The 19,478-nt window shown below is 38.6% G+C and overlaps 3 protein-coding genes and 1 long non-coding RNA gene across 12 annotated transcripts in view; 2 read left to right on the plus strand and 2 right to left on the minus strand.

Annotated features, from left to right (window-relative positions):
- The window catches only part of LOC122832439, a 63,267-nt gene extending 49,816 nt beyond the window's left edge, over nt 1-13,451 (minus strand). For both annotated transcript variants that reach the window (XR_006370842.1, XR_006370843.1), the window contains exons 1-2: nt 13,365-13,451; nt 11,828-11,979 (exon numbers count right to left, since the gene is read on the minus strand). This is a non-coding gene — a long non-coding RNA (uncharacterized LOC122832439). The remainder of the gene's footprint in view (nt 1-11,827; nt 11,980-13,364) is intronic.
- On the plus strand, nt 187-13,050 carry tmprss5 (transmembrane serine protease 5). The gene is made up of 13 exons (XM_044119209.1): nt 187-346; nt 3,413-3,551; nt 3,843-3,923; nt 7,401-7,514; nt 7,891-8,026; nt 8,826-8,939; nt 9,035-9,078; nt 9,238-9,400; nt 9,504-9,688; nt 11,357-11,455; nt 11,579-11,721; nt 11,836-11,988; nt 12,928-13,050. The coding sequence occupies exons 1-13, from the start codon at nt 344-346 to the stop codon at nt 12,934-12,936; spliced, it is 1,383 nt and encodes a 460-aa protein (XP_043975144.1). The 5' UTR covers nt 187-343; the 3' UTR covers nt 12,937-13,050.
- Nucleotides 13,213-17,088, plus strand: pih1d2 (PIH1 domain containing 2). 2 transcript variants are annotated; one of them, XM_044119214.1, is made up of 5 exons: nt 13,213-13,556; nt 14,909-15,041; nt 15,111-15,350; nt 16,515-16,783; nt 16,937-17,088. In XM_044119214.1, the coding sequence occupies exons 1-5, from the start codon at nt 13,371-13,373 to the stop codon at nt 17,069-17,071; spliced, it is 963 nt and encodes a 320-aa protein (XP_043975149.1). In that variant the 5' UTR covers nt 13,213-13,370; the 3' UTR covers nt 17,072-17,088. The 2 variants fall into 2 exon arrangements, with proteins under 2 accessions (XP_043975149.1, XP_043975150.1); XM_044119215.1 differs by having other exon boundaries at nt 14,909-15,035.
- An 821-nt stretch (nt 17,089-17,909) lies between these two features.
- The window catches only part of dixdc1a (DIX domain containing 1a), a 28,570-nt gene continuing 27,001 nt past the window's right edge, over nt 17,910-19,478 (minus strand). For all 7 annotated transcript variants that reach the window (XM_044119207.1, XM_044119204.1, XM_044119202.1 and 4 more), the window contains exon 16: nt 17,910-18,453. In XM_044119207.1, coding sequence (XP_043975142.1) covers nt 18,370-18,453 — 84 coding nt within the window. In that variant the 3' untranslated portion in view covers nt 17,910-18,369. The remainder of the gene's footprint in view (nt 18,454-19,478) is intronic.

Here is a 19,478-nt window from a genome sequence, read left to right on the forward strand (position 1 = left end):
AAAAGTGTTACCCGGCAACCATCAGGAGTGCCATCAATAATGAGCTCAGAGGCATCTTTGGAGATGTCCCCCCCCCTCCTTCCACTACCACCTCCATTAGAAAAAAAACAAATACCTGGTTTAGCTAGCTTCTGCTGGCCCCATGACCCCACAGACAAACAACAGCCTCATTCTCCTCACCGCTGCTGACCTCATTGTCTCTTTGTGAGGGGAAAATCCAGAGTTGCATTCTGTTAAATGGCAAATCAACCGGGCCGGACCTCCATTCCTCCACAACCACAGCCGTACCGATGAGCAGGAACAACGCTGCGGCTTTTCCATCAGGACTGTACACCAGGAAAACATGGTAGGAGAAAAAAATAAACACAATACTTGACACTGTAGCTCCATCTGTTACAGTATTCCTAAAGTCAACTCTTGTGTGATATCTTTACATTTGCTCTTCTAGTTTACAGATTTTACATGCATCCTTCATTTATAACATAGATTTGTTTTCTGCCATACGGTTGATGTTCATTCTGCTGGAGAAAACTGCATCCTGACCTACTCAGGAATTATAGACCCAGTGAAAAACGGGGCATGAAGTTCACAGACATTGGGCTCCTAAAGGTTTAGAAGTAAAACTTTTCAATGGTAGAATGTCTTTACAACTAACAGTCCTAATATTTGCTTAAAGCTCCCTCATCAAGACGAATCTGTGGTTTTTCTTTAACTGCAGATTTAGTAGCTGGTTCTGGCATATTAGTTGCTAAATATTTGAGATTTTTTGTCACATGTGATTTTTATTTTATTTTTTTCCAGCTTTTGTTTACAATTTTTTTTTAATAGTTAAGGAAAGGCCTTTCCAAAGCACTAAACGTTAGTCGACATCATTTATTACAAAACCAGTTTTTGTGTTTGGATCATTGTCCACCTGGAACTACTATTTACATCTAAGTGGGCCTGTCACAATAATCTAATCAATTAATTGAATGATAAATTAAAACAAACTCAATTATTTCCATTGGCATGATTTATCGTTTCTCTTTTTCTCTCTTTCAACCAAAAGCTGGAAGATAAATGTCTTCAGTTTGGTGCTTGTGTCTAAACTCGCCCCTATTTTTGAAGAAAATGTTTATTTACAAAGAGTTCTAAATTCATTTTATTTGTTGTTTTGTTTATTTATTTTGGATATTTAAAATGTCTCCCAGTTCCAGTGTTAAGTGTTGATTAAAATTTAAAGTTTACCAATCTTTTAGAATGTGTTCTTGCATTATTATTGTTGGCGTTATCATTATATCCCTTAAAAATGGTCTCAAAACAACATTATCATTTATTGCAATAAATTCTTGAACAGTTCATCATCCAGCAAAATCTGTTATCGTGAAAAAGCCTACATCCAGATTTATTAATTTGAGATTAAATCAATAAACTTGATTTAATTTAGAGTATTTAGATGGGGTCTTCTATTATTTTTAGATCTGCTTAGTGCAAAAGGCAACAAAAAGTCCCACACCATGATTCTGCCAACACCATGCTGAACAGCATCAGGGTTTATATGTTTTATAGCCTTACTTTGATTCCTTCAAACAGCCTTTTTGTCGCTGCAGCAAAATGGCTCAATGCTCATCTGACCATAAAATGGAGTATATTTTGCACCAACCATCTGACCTGAGCAGTCATCTTTTAGAGATGACGTACAGGATGTTCAAGGATAAACGAACAACCAGGGCTCAAACGTTCTATGAACTGAAAATTGATATAAAACCAGAGTCACTACTCACAGTGAAGCAAAGTTCACATTACCAAGGACTGAGTCACTGCTGAGCAAGGCGGAGGCCTGCTCAAAAAAAACAAACAGCAGTGTTATGGTGAACAAACTGAGCTTTTTGCCCCCATGACAATGACAAGATGTAGGACTGAACGATGGTGGCAGCGTCATGCTGTAAGCCTGTTGCACATGCACTGCAACCAGCAACAGGGATAGCAGAGAACAATTATCGTAAGTCCTCAACTTTAAATTCAAATGAATAAACTGGGTAATAACTATGTGGCTAAATTTTAGATCGGGTCAAGAATAATAATATTGAGCTTCTGGAATGAGTCTGATGCCAAATGCAATAAAATGCACTGAACATAAAAGTAAAAGAGCTAATTAAAAGGAACTCCACCAATTCTGACAAGTGTAATGGTCAAATATCCAAACTTATACCAAAAACATTTCAACTACAAAAACCATATAGTTTCATTGAAACCACATGGTTTCTCTTACTTGCTCCCCAAATTTATCTATGCATGCATGTTTGACTGCAACAAAATTATTTTAATAATTGATTATTTTATTGCTTATTTGGATTTAAAAAAAAATAATTATAAATTTCTCATTTGACAAATTAAGCCTTTTTTTAATAGATTAGAAGTAAAAAATGCAAATAAAATATTTTAAAAATAATTGAAGTAAGAGAATAAACATTTTATTGCCTAAAATGCAATAACATAACATTCCTTTGGTGAATTTGAACCGAGTGAAGCTAAACTGTGCCACTTGAAGAGTTTTGGCTAAAAGTTAAATGCAAAATGTATATATTTATTTCACAGTTTTAGCCCAATTATTGCTCTGAATATGTTCAGAGCAGTAATTATTTTAGTGTGCATACTCCAGTTAGTGCTACCAAATTAAATTGAATTAACAGTTGATTCATCACTATTAATTCAATTAATTGTATCTGAGCCTGTATTTATTTTGGACCATATGAGGATTAGAGATAATCTACTATACATTACAATTTGTGCATCCTTTTTGTTTCTTAAAGTTTGAGGGTGTTCATTTATAAAAATAAAAAAAAAACATAACGATTCGAATGAATGATTAAAAGCTCTCTGAAGAAATTATGATATGCAAATAAGCTCCGTTGTATGTATACAGATGAAGTTTTCAGAGTAATTGTAAGATATTGACTATGCACGTCCCATATAGAGAGAAACAGGCTATAATTACCGTGATAAATTGCTTACAGAAACAGCTGCTTCTTGGCGAGATAGCTCTGTATGCAGACACTCAGGAGTCATAAAATCTGTCTGAAAATGATGAAGAAATACGGCGCTGAACACAACGTGCATCCAAGAAACAAAAACCGACAAGCCAAAGCCTCTGCTAGCTCATTATGCCTCAATCAGCAGGGAGAGAGAGAGTTGACACACGTAGATGTCTACCATCCTGACTGCATACATAGGAGGCTGGTTAATGGTGGATAATATTCAGCGTTACAGAACTCCTAATTAAACTCGACAGAACCTGACAGGTTGACTGTTGCTCTGGAGCAGATGGTCAGCGCGGATGCCAAAATTGTGTCATACGGAGGAAGAAGAAGAAGAAGAAGAAAAAAAAAGAGCTCCAAATGAAAGCTGACGTGCCCCGCTGTAATTCCCACAGAGTCTTGATGGAGACGCATTGTCAGTGATTGAAAATCCAGTGGCCGTCAGTCATCCCTTTCACTCGGAGACAACAGCAGGGGTCGCGGCAACCAAAGGGGTGCAGAGCTGGTTAAAGGGCACTCATTACACAACTCACGGTAAGCACCATCCAGGTGACCTACACCAGCAGCTGATTGCACCAGTAACTATAAACTACTCTATACTCTGTACTAATTAAAGTACAGAGTCACTTCTTCACCAAAACATCATTTATATTAGTATTTCAATTCCTTGGTGTCATATATTCCTAGAAAAGAAACAACAAGAGCTTAATTTCTTCTAGTGTTGGCGATGTGTGTTCACAGATTTACCAGCTGACATTTGATCGTACCTTTCAGCTCCCATCAGGGTTCTGAAGGCATTAATACCGTTATTAACCGTTTCTGCAGCTCATAGGCTGGTGAGGCTGCTGGCAGCGGTGTGCGCAGTCGGACTCCTGGGAGGCTTACTTGTCGGTGTCTGGTTTCTAGGTGAGTCAATGTGTCTGAGAAATAATGACTAAATGAGCTTGGGTGGAGCTACAAAGTAAAAATAAAATGTGCTACAAAAAATTAAAAAAGAAAGAAAAAAAAATCCTTGTTAAAACTGCTAGGGGAATACAGTGTCTCGCAAATCTATTCAGACAAGTTTACTTAAACTTTGACGTTTTATCAAATTAAAAAGTCAAAGATTTCAGGATTTTTATTGGGATTTAATGCCAGGGGGTGGGGGGGAATGTGGCAGTAACCTGTATTCAGTCAAAATTTTTCAGAGTCATCTTTGGCTGCAACTCTTGGCAGTATTTCTCCAAGAGCGCTGACAATAGAGTTCAGTCAGAAAGGACAAACGGCATCTTTCAACATTTTAAAGTTGTCGTTTTAAACCTCTAGTTCTCAAAATTCCTATAGCTGAGCTCCACCGCATGTACACCAAGATCCACAAGCATGTTAACACAGTCGTATGACAAGAACTTTGGATGCAATTTATGCAATAGGGCTGCACAAAATATCTCAAATACATTGTCATTGTACCATTTATATGACAAATAACTGTCTGGAGAGCAATATGCTAAGAGCTCGGAAGCTTTCCTTTTCATGCTTATGCTATATTTAGCAAGTAATAGAAACAAAATCTCTCACCTGACAAATAACATTACCAAAAATGCTAAAGATTGATATAGAGTAGTTAGTATAGATTAGATGGAGAGGAAAGAAGGGAGGAGTAAATATTAGCATATTATCCATTGAAAGATATTCTAATATCTTGCACTCCTAAAACCAACATCAAAGCGTAGATTTTAAAAATGGCTGCCAGGTGTTTAAAGCATGGGATAAAGTACAGTGATTTGCAGTTAGTTCAATGTTCAGTTGGATCCTCTCATTATGTCACTCAGCATTCATAGTACCGTCAGTGAGAGAGCGTTTCATTGTTTCACAGCATAAAATAAATACAAAAGAATTCTCAGCCTTTATATTTAGTTTATTTTTATTTAACCTGGAAGGTTACGTCTAGATCAAGAACCTCTTTTTCAAAAGTAGTCCTGGTTAAGACATTACACAACCAAAATGATGAAAAATATTCACTTCAAGTCCAGACTGAGACCGCTAGAGACAATCACTTCACTTCAGCTAATTTTTCGCGACATGTTCCATGTAGATAGAGAAGAGTAGATAAAGCCTCTTTTTCTACAATTCTGTGTGAGAAAATGGAACAGAGAGGAAGAAACTATTTGAATTCAAAGAGGAAGAATTATTGCTTCTTTGTGTAATTAAATCAAAAATGTAGGCAAGTCAAGAGCCCAAGCATGGCCTCATATTGTTAGGTCAAGGCTTTGTAGTTGGTAAGATTCCTCAGGGAAACATTACAAACATTATCAGTGTTTTTGAAGACATTAAACATGAGGCGCTCATCTACAACAGGTCTCCATAATCTAAAACAAATAAAAGCTGCTTTTTCACCGCTAAGGAAAAATTTGTTTAGACAAAACGTAATTTGAGTTTCTTCACTAGAAACTGGAAGCTTAAAGGTGAGGAAGTCATCAAGCAAGTAACCAAGCAAGTAGCGGTCTCAGTCTGGAACCACCTTTATGCCATTTCCCTGTAGAGCGGACACAGTGTGGGGGGAGTGTGAGGCACTTTATTGGTGTCTGCAAATAACAGTCTGCAGATGTCTGCTGGACCACATTAAAACCTTTCTGCAGAGAGTCGCCTTAAATTTTCTTTAACACATAGTTTTTTGCTTGTAGGTGAAAAGTTTAATATTGTCCTCATGGCTTTCGCTCAACAATGGCTTTCTTTTGTCTTGCCATTGTTCCAAGCAGAACATTTTTTGTACTGTTGACAGATTTTGGTCGAGCTCTCAATTCGTCTTAGTTCTCCTTACCCAGCTTGTCAAAGCCAGTGAAAGCAGTCATGTTGTGCCACACTCCACTTTCAGATTACAGATTGTCATCTTACATCCCAACCCTGCTTTAAACCTCTTCACAACTGTGTTTCTTGGTCTTAATGATGCTGTGTTCAATGAAAAAAATCACACACAGGTGAATTCTGTTTAGCAATTCTGTGACTTTGGAAACGCAGTTTGTTGCCCTGAATTTTATTTAATATTTAGCAACATGTGGCTATAAGACAGAAATAATTTCTTGCATTGTCTTACAACCTTTATCAGATGTGTAATTTGGAAATATCAAAATTATTAAAGTAATTCTGATAAGAGTACATTGTTTTTAAACAGTTAAAATACAATGCCTATATATCTATATTTAAAATAACATTAAGTTATATAAACTAAATGCTATTAAACACAGAAAAACTATTTCTAAATTATTTTTACAGTTGTTACAAATAGTAGATTAACATCTTCCTGCTGTTGTCAGGAAATATGTTGTTTACTGTAAATTTTGTGTTCATCTGCTTTTAAGTAGTTGAAATAATATGCCAAACTTGAATACCACTCTGCAAAATAAATAAATAAATAAATAAATCTCAATGAGTTTTTTTTGTTTTTTTTGCTTGTTACTCCCACAAGGACAAAAACAGCCACAATAACACTGCTATGATGCAAGCTAACTACAAATGATGCTAATGATAGTATGTCACACACAGAGCAGCTTAGGAATAATAAAGCATCTGGTGTAGACATGCTGGTATAGGGGCGGGGGGCAAATAAAAATCTTCTTAGGGCTCCAAAAAGGCTTGTGCCGGCCCTGTGTTCTGTCACACTACATCCCAAAATAACATGACGCTTGAGGCTCTAGTGTAACAAAATGTGAAGATATCGGTATAAATACTTTTGCAAGCCACTTCTTATACAATCTCAGGGCTAATGCTAATTTCCAAAAAGCCCAATAATATGTAGGAACTCGACTCAATGTTTTATTCATGATCAATTCTGGGTGCTGCACTTTGTTAGTACTTGTTTGCAGACTTATCTTAACACAGATGACCCTGCAAGAACCTTATGAGGGCTGAAACTGTTGTCTGGCCAATTAATTCATCTGGCACCAGTAGAAAGAATCTAGTTATGCTTAAGTCTTCAAATGATTCATTATTCTTGTTTTTATTTAAAAACCTTTAACAGGATGCAAAATGGGAACTTGGCAGTAAATAAAAGCTGCTCGGATAATGTAACATATGGGTGTAAAAATAAGAATTACTTGGGTTCAGATCCAAAAGTAGAAAAAAAAAAAACTGGTTCATACTAATAAAACAGACTGTTTATTTTTTTGACCTTACCCTATTTTTTTTCTTACAGCTGCACAGAAGATAGCATTGTAAATCATGCTAACTTCGGTCTTTGTTAGTCATTCCAGATTCATCATTTATTTCTGACAATTTCATTACCAGACAGATTTTAATTTGCTCCAAGCACTAATTCAGAACGACTGGTAACATTTAGGGGGGAAAAAAAAGGTTTTGCTGCTCATCCACCAGGATGATTCTCAAACTCAAACTGCTCTCTGCGTTCAGTCAAACTTCTGCTGAGGCCATCCTCTTCCCAAACCGCGGTCGGGCTTGGAGATACGAAGGAGACATCTTTCTGCAACGTGACTGATGACGTCTCCGTCTCCCACCCACGAAAAGGTCTGCTCTCTTCTCATTTCTTAAGAGTCCGTTTCCCTCGGCTTCATGAATTAACAGTCAGAGCAGGAGTGTGTTGCTGCGCAGTTTATCGTCAAGTGATTCATTACATGGCATCAAGGGTCACCTCTGCACTGAGGTTTACATCAGCAGCAGCTAAATCTGTATACAACAGCTGCTTCCTGCTGTCCTTTGCCTCGCTTGCGAGAGAATATCATTGACTGACGTAAAAGAAACATCACAGTTAATGACCTCTTTGTGCCGACTCTATTAACACAGGTACTTGTGCATTTTCAAAATTTAAGCGCCCTGTGCACTTATTCATTACTGCTGACTGAGAGTTTGTCTCCGGAGGGAATTTTGACTCAATCGGGTTCAGTGTTTTACAGGATCAGCCCGGAGAACTCCTTACTGGAGATCCAGCTGGGAAGGCTGCACACCTGGCTGCCGGTGTGCTCCGAGAGGTGGAACTCGTCGTTAGGAACACTGGTCTGCAGGCAGCTGGGCTATCTGAGGTGTGACGGCACAAACACCATGCAAACATCTTCATTTAGACTGAAATCAGAGTGACAACTCGCTTTTTTTTTTTAAACTTGCTTTTTAAGCTTTACTCCTTACAAATATTCACACCTCTTCATTTGCATTGTTTTATTCTTTTTATGCAACCGACCGACACAAAGTAGTGGGAAATAATGGGGAAGACATACGAAAAAATAAAACTAAATTGTATGGGGTTCATTTGTATCCAGCCCCTTTTGATCTGTTACCCCTAAATAAAATACATCGCCTCACCAGTTTGTTAGAGAACATTAGTGACCAAGCAGCATCATGCAGACCAAGGAACACAGCAGACATGTCAGGGATGAAGTACTTACATGGCCGACCATGTGAACTCACAGGCTAGGATTGGAAGGATTTAGTTGAAAATATATTCATGTGTCAGCATGGCGTAGTCAAAGTCCAGACCTAAATCCGGTTCAGAATCTGGGACAAATCTTGAAGACTGATCTTCACATACATTATCCATACAATTCAGTTTTCTGCAAAGCATAACAAGCAAAAGCTCTCATCTCTTGAAGTTTAAAAAAATAATTCAATCAGAAGTGCTGGACACACATGTATACCACACATTTTAAACAAATTGTGTCCTTTTCCACACAATCACGCACTACTTTTTGTTGGTCTATCACACAAAATTTAAATGCATGTAGATTTGCATGACAGAATATGAAAAAGTTCAATATGGATGAGTTCAAGACATAAACATAGCGTGTTCATTTGAGTCTCTCACTCATATGTTCCCTTTCTTACCAGACTGACCAGACATAAAGGAGTGAATCTCACAGACGTTGGACCAAACTACACGGATGGTTTCATACAAATTACCTCAAAACAGAAGAGCAGCTTAGAAAACATGTGGCACTTCAGGTGAGGTGATTAATCTCAGGCCATCATATTTACACAGATTTAACTGCTAATGTATTGATTACGCCTCATTAGTTACTCCATTTATTCTCATTTAGGAAGAGCTGCATGACAGGGAAGGTTATCTCTTTGCAGTGTTTTGGTAAGCAAATTGGTTTGAACTTTCGATTCAGCATTTTCAGCCAACATAAAAACCTCTGTAAAACCCCTGTGAAAAGTTCAATATTGGAACAATGAGTGACTAGATCTGCTGCAGCGCTCTCTAACCAAACAGGTCTCTGATAAACGACGTTCTGTGCAGAGTGTGGGACCCGAGCGAAGCTGCCCAGGATAATAGGAGGCGTTGAGGCTCCGCTGGGCAGGTGGCCCTGGCAGGTCAGCCTCTACTACAGCAACCGTCACACCTGCGGAGGGTCCATCATCACCAGTCAATGGATAGTAACAGCGGCCCACTGTGTGCACAAGTAAGACGGCTGAACTTAACAGCGTTACGGGTCACAGGTCGGAGCGCCTCTGAAGGGCAGCAGTCAGTCATAAACTGCGTCCGTTTTCCATTTGAAATGTCAGCTACAGGCTACCTCAGGTGTCCAGCTGGGTGGTCTATGCGGGCATTGTGACTCGTAGTTCGGCGAAAATCGCTCAGCATGCAGGCTACGTGGTGGAGAAGATCATCTACAACAAGAACTACAACCACAGGAGCCACGACAGCGACATAGCGCTGATGAAGCTGCAAAGACCCCTCAATTTCTCAGGTATGTCTGTGGACGAGGTTTCCATACGCAAGTCTTAATTCTACATTTAATGCTCTAGCATAACCTCACACTAAACATGAAATGTTCTAACAATCCAGCCATTTGTTTGGGTTCTTTTATTGAGTGGGGACTGAATCCCTAACAGGACTAGCATCTCTAAACAATCTGAACTTTTTGATCTGAGGCCAAACCAGTCATAAGCACTTGTGGGCCTTTTTTTCCACCTTAGTAAATGCAAACAAATCATGTGATATTTAAGTAATACAATAAAACATGCAAGATTATACTGAAGCAAACAAAATAGTTAATTTTTGAAAATGCAAATCATAAGGTTCAGGCATACGTTTTTCTGATTTTCAATTGTTTTGCCAGCCAAAGTCTGAGTAAGAGTTGCTGGACACTTGTGATCTGAAAATACAACAATCAGACACAGGTTCTAGGAACTTTAGTTGATAGTCACATTGTTTCCTTGGGGAATCAAAAGGAGGCAACACCAAGCCTTATTTCTTTTAGCCACTGACTGTTAGACTGGATTTATCTTGCCACCACACACTTAGCAGATAAAGGTGCAATTAATAATTCAAAGTACTTATAAATGTCACTAATTAACATGGTAGATTAGTAATTTACAATGAATTTAAAATGATCGTAAATCATTTCAAAGCTTTCCACTAACAAGATCACATTATCTGAACAAGTTTTGAAATACCTCATGAAGTCTCTCATTTTTGTCCAACGGCTGAAAGTGGCAGAATAAAACCTTTCATTTCATATCCTGCACTGCTGTACTGTCCGAGTTGTTTCAAAGTGATATTTTTCTGTACCTCCTTTGACTGTGGTTCGAAACTTTTCAAAAGGTTATTTTCAAGCTAAGCATTTTTTTTTTTAAATCAGACTTTAGATAGTAAAGTCTCACTTCAAAGGTTTGTAAAGGAGAAACATCCAAAGATCAAAGACAACAGCAGCACAAAGTGACACCTCAGGGTGACCAAGCCTTCATAGCAGCTATAAATAAGTTACCTTTACTGTTTCAGTTCTCCTACCATAAATGTGAACACATGAAGATTCCCTGGACTCCTACCAGAAGAGCATTCTTTAGCAGATAAGACAAAGATTGACATTTCCGTTAAACATGCCAAGTGGGTTCGGAGTGAACAAAGAATGACTTCATAGAGCATCTATAATGCTCTTGAAACAAACTTTTTGAAATGCCAGGATGGTTTAAATAAAAACTGTCGTCTTCAACCAGAAAATTGGATATGGGTCATCACTGTATAATATAATGATTCAAAACATGTGGCAACATCAAAACAAAAATGGTTTAAAAGACACATAATCAGTCCTCTTATGTAAATCATATAGCAAGCTGAAAAGAGCAAATGACAAAAGAGGGAGTTGAGATATCTGGATGATTAAGAGGATCTCTCTTCTTGTATGCTCAGCCTTTGCAAAACAAGAGAAAACTGAGTGAGGTCCTTCTGGCTCCCAAGGTCCAAAATTGAGGAAATGTTTCCAGTGTGAGATTAAGCTACTGCACTTACAGATCAATGTATCTAAAGGGATTTACACACATTCACAAAGGCTGCTAAAATCTGCAACAGTGTATATAGGTTTGTCAAACATTAATCAAAGTGCTAAGTGTTTTTTTTTTTTTTTTTTTTTAAATAGACACAATTAGACCCATCTGCTTGCCACCGTACGACTACGATCTCCCAGGCGGCACGCAGTGCTGGATCTCCGGATGGGGATACACACGACCCGACGGCGGTGAATTGCGGCTACACACAGACCTACATTTCACTCATGCAACAAGTCTAATTTAAAAGCACGGTGACAGAGCGTGACACTTGTACTGACAGGCCAGCCCTGAATGCATGTTTCCTCTCTCAGTTCATTCGCCCGACACCCTGAAAGAAGCCCCAGTTCCTATAATAAGCACAAAGAAATGCAACAGCTCCTGCATGTACAACGGGGAGATCACGCCACGGATGCTCTGTGCCGGGTACACGGAAGGAAAAGTGGATGCGTGTCAGGTTGGATTCATGAACTCTTTTTTTTTTTTTTTTTTAAACACTAATAAAGATGTACACCCTGTTGTTTCATTTGTGTGCGGTTGTACTGAAGGCGTTCTGTGTGTACCTTATCAGGGGGACAGCGGGGGCCCTCTTGTTTGCCAGGATGAAAATTTGTGGAGGCTTGCAGGAGTCGTGAGTTGGGGAACGGGCTGCGCTGAGCCGAACCATCCTGGGGTTTACAGCAGAGTGGCTGAATTCTTGGACTGGATGTATGACCTGATTGAGGTAGACACTTTTAGCAACAGAAGTTATAATGCTTCTTTAAAACTATTCAGACCTCTTGGAACTTCCCAAACGTCATTGGGATTTATTGTATGTGACAATAATTCAGTCAAGTTTATTGTGTAGCACATTTCAGCAACAAGGCAGCTCAAAGTGCTTTACACCATAAAAACATAATATGATAACCAATTATGAAACAAGCAACACATTTTTTTTTTAAATGCCATCATCAAATTTAAGCAAATATACATCAAATATCACAATCAATGTTCCAGTTATTATGAATCAAAGGCAGCTCTGAACAGATGGGCTTTTCACCTCAAGAACTCAGCGTTTATGCTGTTTTGTGGGTTTCTGAACGTTTGTTCCAGATTATAAGAGTACAAAAACTGAATGCTGCTTCTCCATTCTCTGGTTCTGGGGATGCAGAACCAGAAAATGGAGAAGCAGAAAACCTAGCAAAAGAACTTGAGGCAAAAAATTTGTAATTACACTGCTTCACACTTACCTGAACCCTTATTTAAATGGAGATTAAATTACACACAGGAGAAAAACAAAATTGACTGAATACATGAGTACGCCACACTTTTCAGATCTTTATTTTTACTGTGCATCTTTTTTCCTGCACTTAGCAATTATGCCCTACTTTATGTTCACTGATCTACCACATAACACCCCCTCCCCACTCCCAAAATACAGAGAACTTTGTAATTAATCTGCAAAAAAAAAATAAGTATGGAAAAATTTTAAAAGGTGTGACTGTAAAAAGTCACAATTTTTACAGTGACTTTGAAAGGCACTGTAAAAATTTAAACGGTTCACAACATTACGCCTAATTACGATCATCATACACTACCATCATCATTAATTTTGATTTGCTTACAATGAAACATAATTGCAGTTTTCATTGACTGATAATGATTACTCTGGGTTTTTTTGCAGAATTACTGAGAACAAGAGATGCAAAGCAGAAGAAGATACTGCTGAGTCATTTGGGACAATGGAGAACTACGGCCGTGTTTTATTTATACTTTAAATGTCAGTTAACTGACCTACACATAAAGAGAGTGAAAATTTAAACATACATGTTATATCTTTTATGTACTGAGTATAAATTGTACCCCTCTAAAAGCAATGTCTTGTGATTATTGCGCTGCAAAAACACCTCTCGACCACCAGGTGGCGACTGTGTGCTACTTTAAAAACTAGTTTCTATAGCAACTAACAACACTAACAAAGTTAGCTTGACTTGTGGAGTTAATAAGACATTCCACATACATTAGCCACACCAAGAAAAAAATTATAATAATAAACAAAACAACCAGAGGTTGTAGTTTAAAGCACTAGCTAGCAGTCAGAAGCTAAAGGAAGACGTTCACCTTCGTATGATGTCCAGCAACGGCGGAAGGGAAGATGTTTTACAGCAGGTCAGCCACTTTTGGTCCATGCTGGATGCCTTGTCTCAAAGCGATCCAGAGGCATACCGCAAGTTTATAGAGGAACAAATGAAGAGAGGAGCTGAATTCAACGCACCGCCTGAGCTCCATTCTTGTGTGCGAACTCAGATACTGGTGAGTTTCATGGACGGCAAGCAGCAGCAGCACCAGGTGCGCTTGATTAGGACAGCTTGCACTAAATGCCTTCTGGATAAGGTTTTACAGTCAGAAGAGACTAAACATTGGGATATTCGGTCAAAATGGGGAAAAAAAGTATGTTTGATGAGGCTATGCCATGATGAGGCTATTAAACCAAGTAGACGATATCAACTTTGAAGCAGTTGGTGGCAGCAGCATCCTCCTGATGGAAAGTGGGAATGGTGTATTGCAAGTTGATGAAATAATAAGAAAGGAAAACTACCTCAAAATCCTCCATGTTGCCTTCAAATAAGCATCTAGACAGCAGAAACATGTATCCAACTAAAGGCCCCAGGGCCAAATTCAACACCCCATTTTTATGTAATAAATATTATTTTATAAATCAAATCAGAACAGTTTTTTTTTTATCTTTACACTGCCAACTTATATTGATGCAAAGTTGCTAGTTAAGACAGCTATTTCTTCATACTTCAACAAGTTATCATTGTTGAAATGTCCCAAAATAAATATGAGTTTGACACCCGGGTTGTAAACAATTACACGTTTCAACAGGACCCCGACAACCTATCAAAACTAGTTCTGGAATGGATAAATTAGGCCAACACTAAAGTTGTGGAAAGAGTCAGACTTTAACATTTTGTAAAGTTTGTGAAAAAAAATTATGAAAAGCTGGGTTTGGACACTAATTACAAACTCTACTGGTTATGGATATGAGGATATGTGCTTAAGCCTGTCACAATAACACGTTCTGATGTGATTATTGTGGAAAAAAAGTAAAAAAAAATTCTTTTGAGAGCTTTTTCAGGTAATATATTGATAATGGTATAATAATTCAAGTTTCCCTTGCGGAGACTAATAAACATTAATTTTGTAAAGAATACTTAACACTGGAGCAGGAAGATATTTTAATTATCCAAAATAAAACACAACCAAAAAACAATAAATAAAACAGAAATATAAACCACACAACTGATACCATAAATAAAATGGATTGTTGATTGATTGCACTTTAAAAAATATCAATATATTGGATATGATCAAGCTCATTACAGTTTATTTTATGTCCGTCTATCTATCCAAACATTACTGAGTTATATATTTTTTGACCCTATGTGCATTAGACAAAATTCACAGGAAATTCAAAGTTTGGCACCAGATTCATGTTTTTTGTTTTTGTTTTGTTTTGTTAAACCCAGAGAAATATTTGTTATATAATCATTCCACCCTGGAAACCGAATGCATCGACTGCATCTTTAGGAGCAGAACATTTGTATGATTTTTATGCCGAATGTATGTAAAAGTCTCAGGCTCATCTGTGTCCTTCCCAGGAACCAAAGCCAGGTTTGCTCTACATTAACATTTGCAGCTGGAAGCGTGTGCCTGCGCCTCACGATCAGAGCAGCTCCCTTCCTTTGTGCGGAGGAAAACTAGAGAGCTGCAACACCGAGGAGCAAGGTGGCTGTAAGCTGCACGACCTTCGTTTGTGTTGCACGATGTGAGCAAGACACTGAAAGGTTTTAACCCCTGCAGGCTGTTTCGCTGTGCTGGATGTGGCGCTAAATCCCTCAGTGCTACAGAAGAGGAGAGAGGATGAAGTAGATATTAATAATATCTATATGCTGGCCCTGAGCTTTGCCCAGCAACAGCACGGGATGTTGTTATCTCAGGAGTACAGCGTTGTCAGTCGTAGTCCAAAAGGTAACCCGGACGACTTACAGTGTCGGCTCGGCTTTCAGAAGCTGCCAATCAGCTCCAAGCAACTGGAAACAAGTAAGTAACCCAGTAACCTCCCACCCCCAAACTTGGAAAAATAAGCAATTGATCAACTAATCGTGTGATAAATTCAAATTAGATTATTCATTTCCATTGGGGATGCACCGATGCAAAATTTTGGGCAGATATTTATATCCGATATTAATACTGCTGTTGTGGCTGATAATATTTTCCAATCCGAGAATCCTGCACTGCATGACTGTCACTGACACATGACCAGACAAATACTAAATGACCAACCCCGACCATAAACAAACAGCAGCAAGATTGAAATAAATATCAGGTGTTAATATCGGCCAGGTTTTATTGAATCGGGCTGATATTGAGATGTTAAAAAAGGACGAATATTGGCTGATATCAGTGTTAGTTTGGATATATTGTTCATCCCTAATTTTCCATTCTGATGAAAGGCAATTTTGTTTACACAAACATCAATGTATTTTATTTGGCGTCCCGGTTGTGAGTGTTTTTCATTTCCATTTTATTTTTCGGTTTTGGTTGTCGTTTTATTTTGGATGTTTATAACATCTTTCTGTTTCAGTGCCAAGGTTTCTTTGAAAAATTAAGGTTTGTTGGTGTGTGAGAGGGCCAATTTGCATTTTTACGCTATTACTTCTGAATAGGCCCTGATTTTCTTAATTTTGGGAGACCTGTGATCGGCCGATACTTACATGTGAAGCCGAACTTATCCACTGATCTTATGTACCTCGACAAAGGTCTAAAAATCAGCCTCTGTCGTCTTTTGTTCTGCCATTAGAGAGGTTTGACTGACAGACCGGCCCACCAGGTCATAGCTGCACGTTTACAGTTAACAATAGTGACCCCACTGTTACCAACTCAGTGACTTCTTGCTATATTTAGTGACATTTCAGACAAAAAGGAGAAAAAATTAGCATCAGCCAAAATCAGAATCAGCATATTTTTAAATATTAGTAATCAGCCAGAAAACTGCAATCTACTTCAAAAGGGTGTCAAACCAGTACAATACTATTGTTTATTGCAGTAATTAGTGGGCTAATTTATAGTACAGCAAAATTTGACAGGCCTTTTAACTCCTCCTATTCTGATAAGCTGCAGCAAACCTCTTTACTCGGGGCATTTGGCTCCCTTCCTGCGAGGGTGTGTCGTCTGCGTCCTCCCACCGGTTTCTCTCATTCACAGCCAGTCAGACTCCAGCCGCCCTCCTGCGACAGATCTCCTCTTCTCAGCGGTCGGAGGAGGACAGCGCGGCCCAAATCATTTGCAGGCCCGCGGAGCAGACGAAGGCGAATTTGATCCAGGTCATTTCCAGCACTTTCCAGGGGCCTCAGGAGCCCGAGTATGTGGTGGAGGTGAAGAGCGATGCGGCGGGAGTCCCTCGCAGCGTGGAGCTGACAGTGGAGCTGCCGAAAGTTCGTTCCATGTCAGAGTGCCAGCTGAGAGTGTCTAAGGTTAGCCGTTACTCACCTCCTGTGCCCCAAACACTTATAATGAACCGCTTCGATTCCGCTGGGCTTCGCTGGATGGCTGGATGTCACATAAAATGCATAATTGGCCTGTGAGTCTGAATATATATATATATATTTTTTTTTATAACTCTGCAGGAGGATGTTCTCCTAGAAGTGGAGGATGTTTACCATTTGCTTCTGGAGTTTCCAAAAACGGTAAACGAGGACACGGCCGCTGCCGTCTTCAGCAAGAAGAAACGGAGGCTCACGCTGACAGCAGCTGTTTTGTGACCAATTAATTTCAGCGAGAAGAGGGAGAGGGTTCGCCGGGTCACGCATGTAAGGAGGGAACTCTCACAGCCACAGAAAACACACCTTAAGAAGAGCGCTATACAATGCAGTCAGAATTAAGAGCGCGTACTGTGTGGCGACACACAAGTCGTGCTTCAAACTAAAATCTAACAAGCTGTTTGGATTATAGTTCGAGGCAGAGAAGTAAATGATCTATTTTCAGAATGTTCTACAGAGAAATGTGTTGGATTGTCCCAGTGTGCTATGTAGGCTGATGTGCAGGAACAGGTGTAATTCCTAACCCTCCACTGCCTACCAAAAGATTTATTGACATTAATAACAATTTGTGTTCGGAAGAGCTACATGAGGAATGTATGTTTTAGGTTTTTTATTTGTGAGGATTTTTGATAGTAGTGCAAATGTCTTAGTGTACTTGAAATAAGACTAAATTAACTTACAAGTAACTTTTTAGCAAGATATAGGAGCTTGTTTTAAGTAAATGATTCCTTAACATTGATAGAAAAAAAAAACACTAGTTATAAGTGAAATAATTTGCCAGTAGAACAAGACATTTTTCCCCTATTAGAAGGCAAAATGTCTTGGTCAACTGGCAGATCATTTCACCTATAACTAGTATTTTTTTAATCAATATTAAGACATTATTGAAATTGAAATTATTGAGAAGCTCCTGTTTAGTCCTGAAAAGTTGCTTGTAAGGTTGATTTGTCTTATATCAAGGTATTCGCACTAGAAAATGACCTGGTAAGATTTTGGGGGTCTGCAGTGCTGACAGGACAGAAAGTGTTTCTACATAGGGGGAAAGATGGTCAAGAAAACCTTCCATGCAATAATTTAAGTTTATTAAAATGTCAAAATCGATGCAGAACAACAAGATTGTTTGGCAATATGGAACTTTGTGTAATATGTCAGCACTGTATTTTTGAAGTCTGTACTCAATGAACGGATTACAACCGTTATGAAAACAAACTCATCCAACATTTTTTTTTTTCTAAACATTCAAAGCTTCAAGTATCACATTACTGGCCGTTAACATTGTAGTTGGACACGTTCATTTTCAAGCCGGTATCAATGTGTAATATGCAATTCCATTGAATAAAGCAGTACCCAAATGTCGAGTCATTTTCTTGGTGTGAAACATTTCCAACGCTGCTGCGGGTGAAAAGTGTTATCTCCCTTGGTCCCAGTTATTGTTTGACAGCTTTTTTTCCCCCCTTTAATGGCACAACAAATGTTTTCGGGTAAGTTCTTGATGCTGTAGGCTGAGGTTTGTAGTGGCTCTACCTCCGCTCGCCGTGGTCCTCCTCCACCCACGCCACAATCTTCCCCTCCCAGCCGGGGACCACTGCTCCATCCTGAAACACCTGGAGAGTCCACAAAAACGGCATTTACAGATGTGGAAGAATCACATCTTAAACTAAAAATATTCATACCCTTTGGACTTTTCACAATCACAAAGTTTTATGTAGTTTTTGGGGGAATTTTATGTGCTATTCTTGCGCAATTCCGCTTGATTCTCATCTCTCTTCAGTACTCAGTCTGGGATTTCTCCCATTGAGCCCGATTTCTCAGATGTCAAACCTCTCAAAACCTCTCAAGGTCAAACGTGAGTTCAGAGTAAACAAACATGGTAGACTAGGAAGAAACAATGGCAAATGTTTCTGGAAGAAAAAAAAACAATACAAAGACTTCTCCAATCTGCACAAGACTTTCTGGTCCACCATGGTGGTTGTTTTGTCTTCTGTATATTTTGAATTCCCCTTTGTGTTTCCGGGCATCGTTGTTTATCCTCATGGGAACACCACACACACTGCGATATTAGGCCAAGACAATGCAACATGTTAAATATCGCCCCCCCCCCCCACCGATTTCCAGTATATCACCAAGATAACACATTAAGTACGTCATAGCAAACATTAGCGACCGAGTAAAATCAGATTCAATCGTATAAAAATTTTACAGTCCACACATCCAGCAAGCTATAATTTCTCAATAGCCGAGGATCCAGATCCCTTGTATGTAGTAAAGCGAAGGAAACAGGGACTGGTTTTTAGCTAGGCTAGTGATAGAACAACAATGTAACTCCAATTGTAACTCAATTGGTTTCTCTCTTCCTGGACGTTACAAAAACACATAATTTTGCCAACTATTTTGGTCTAAAATCAAGTCCAAATATATTTATAGAATTAAAGTTAAACAAAACTAGCGTCTAAGTAACTTTTCAGTAAGATAAAGGTGCTTCTTTTAAGTCAATTCCTTAACATTGATGAAAAAGTTTCACTGATAGACTATTTCACTTATATCGTGATAAATGACTGGTTACTTCTATATATTGCTGAAAATTTGCTGGTAAGTTGTCTTAGTTCAAGTCTTCAAAAAATATTTGCAA

This window comes from Gambusia affinis, linkage group LG06, assembly GCF_019740435.1.
Source record: "Gambusia affinis linkage group LG06, SWU_Gaff_1.0, whole genome shotgun sequence".
Lineage (NCBI taxonomy): Eukaryota > Metazoa > Chordata > Actinopteri > Cyprinodontiformes > Poeciliidae > Gambusia > Gambusia affinis.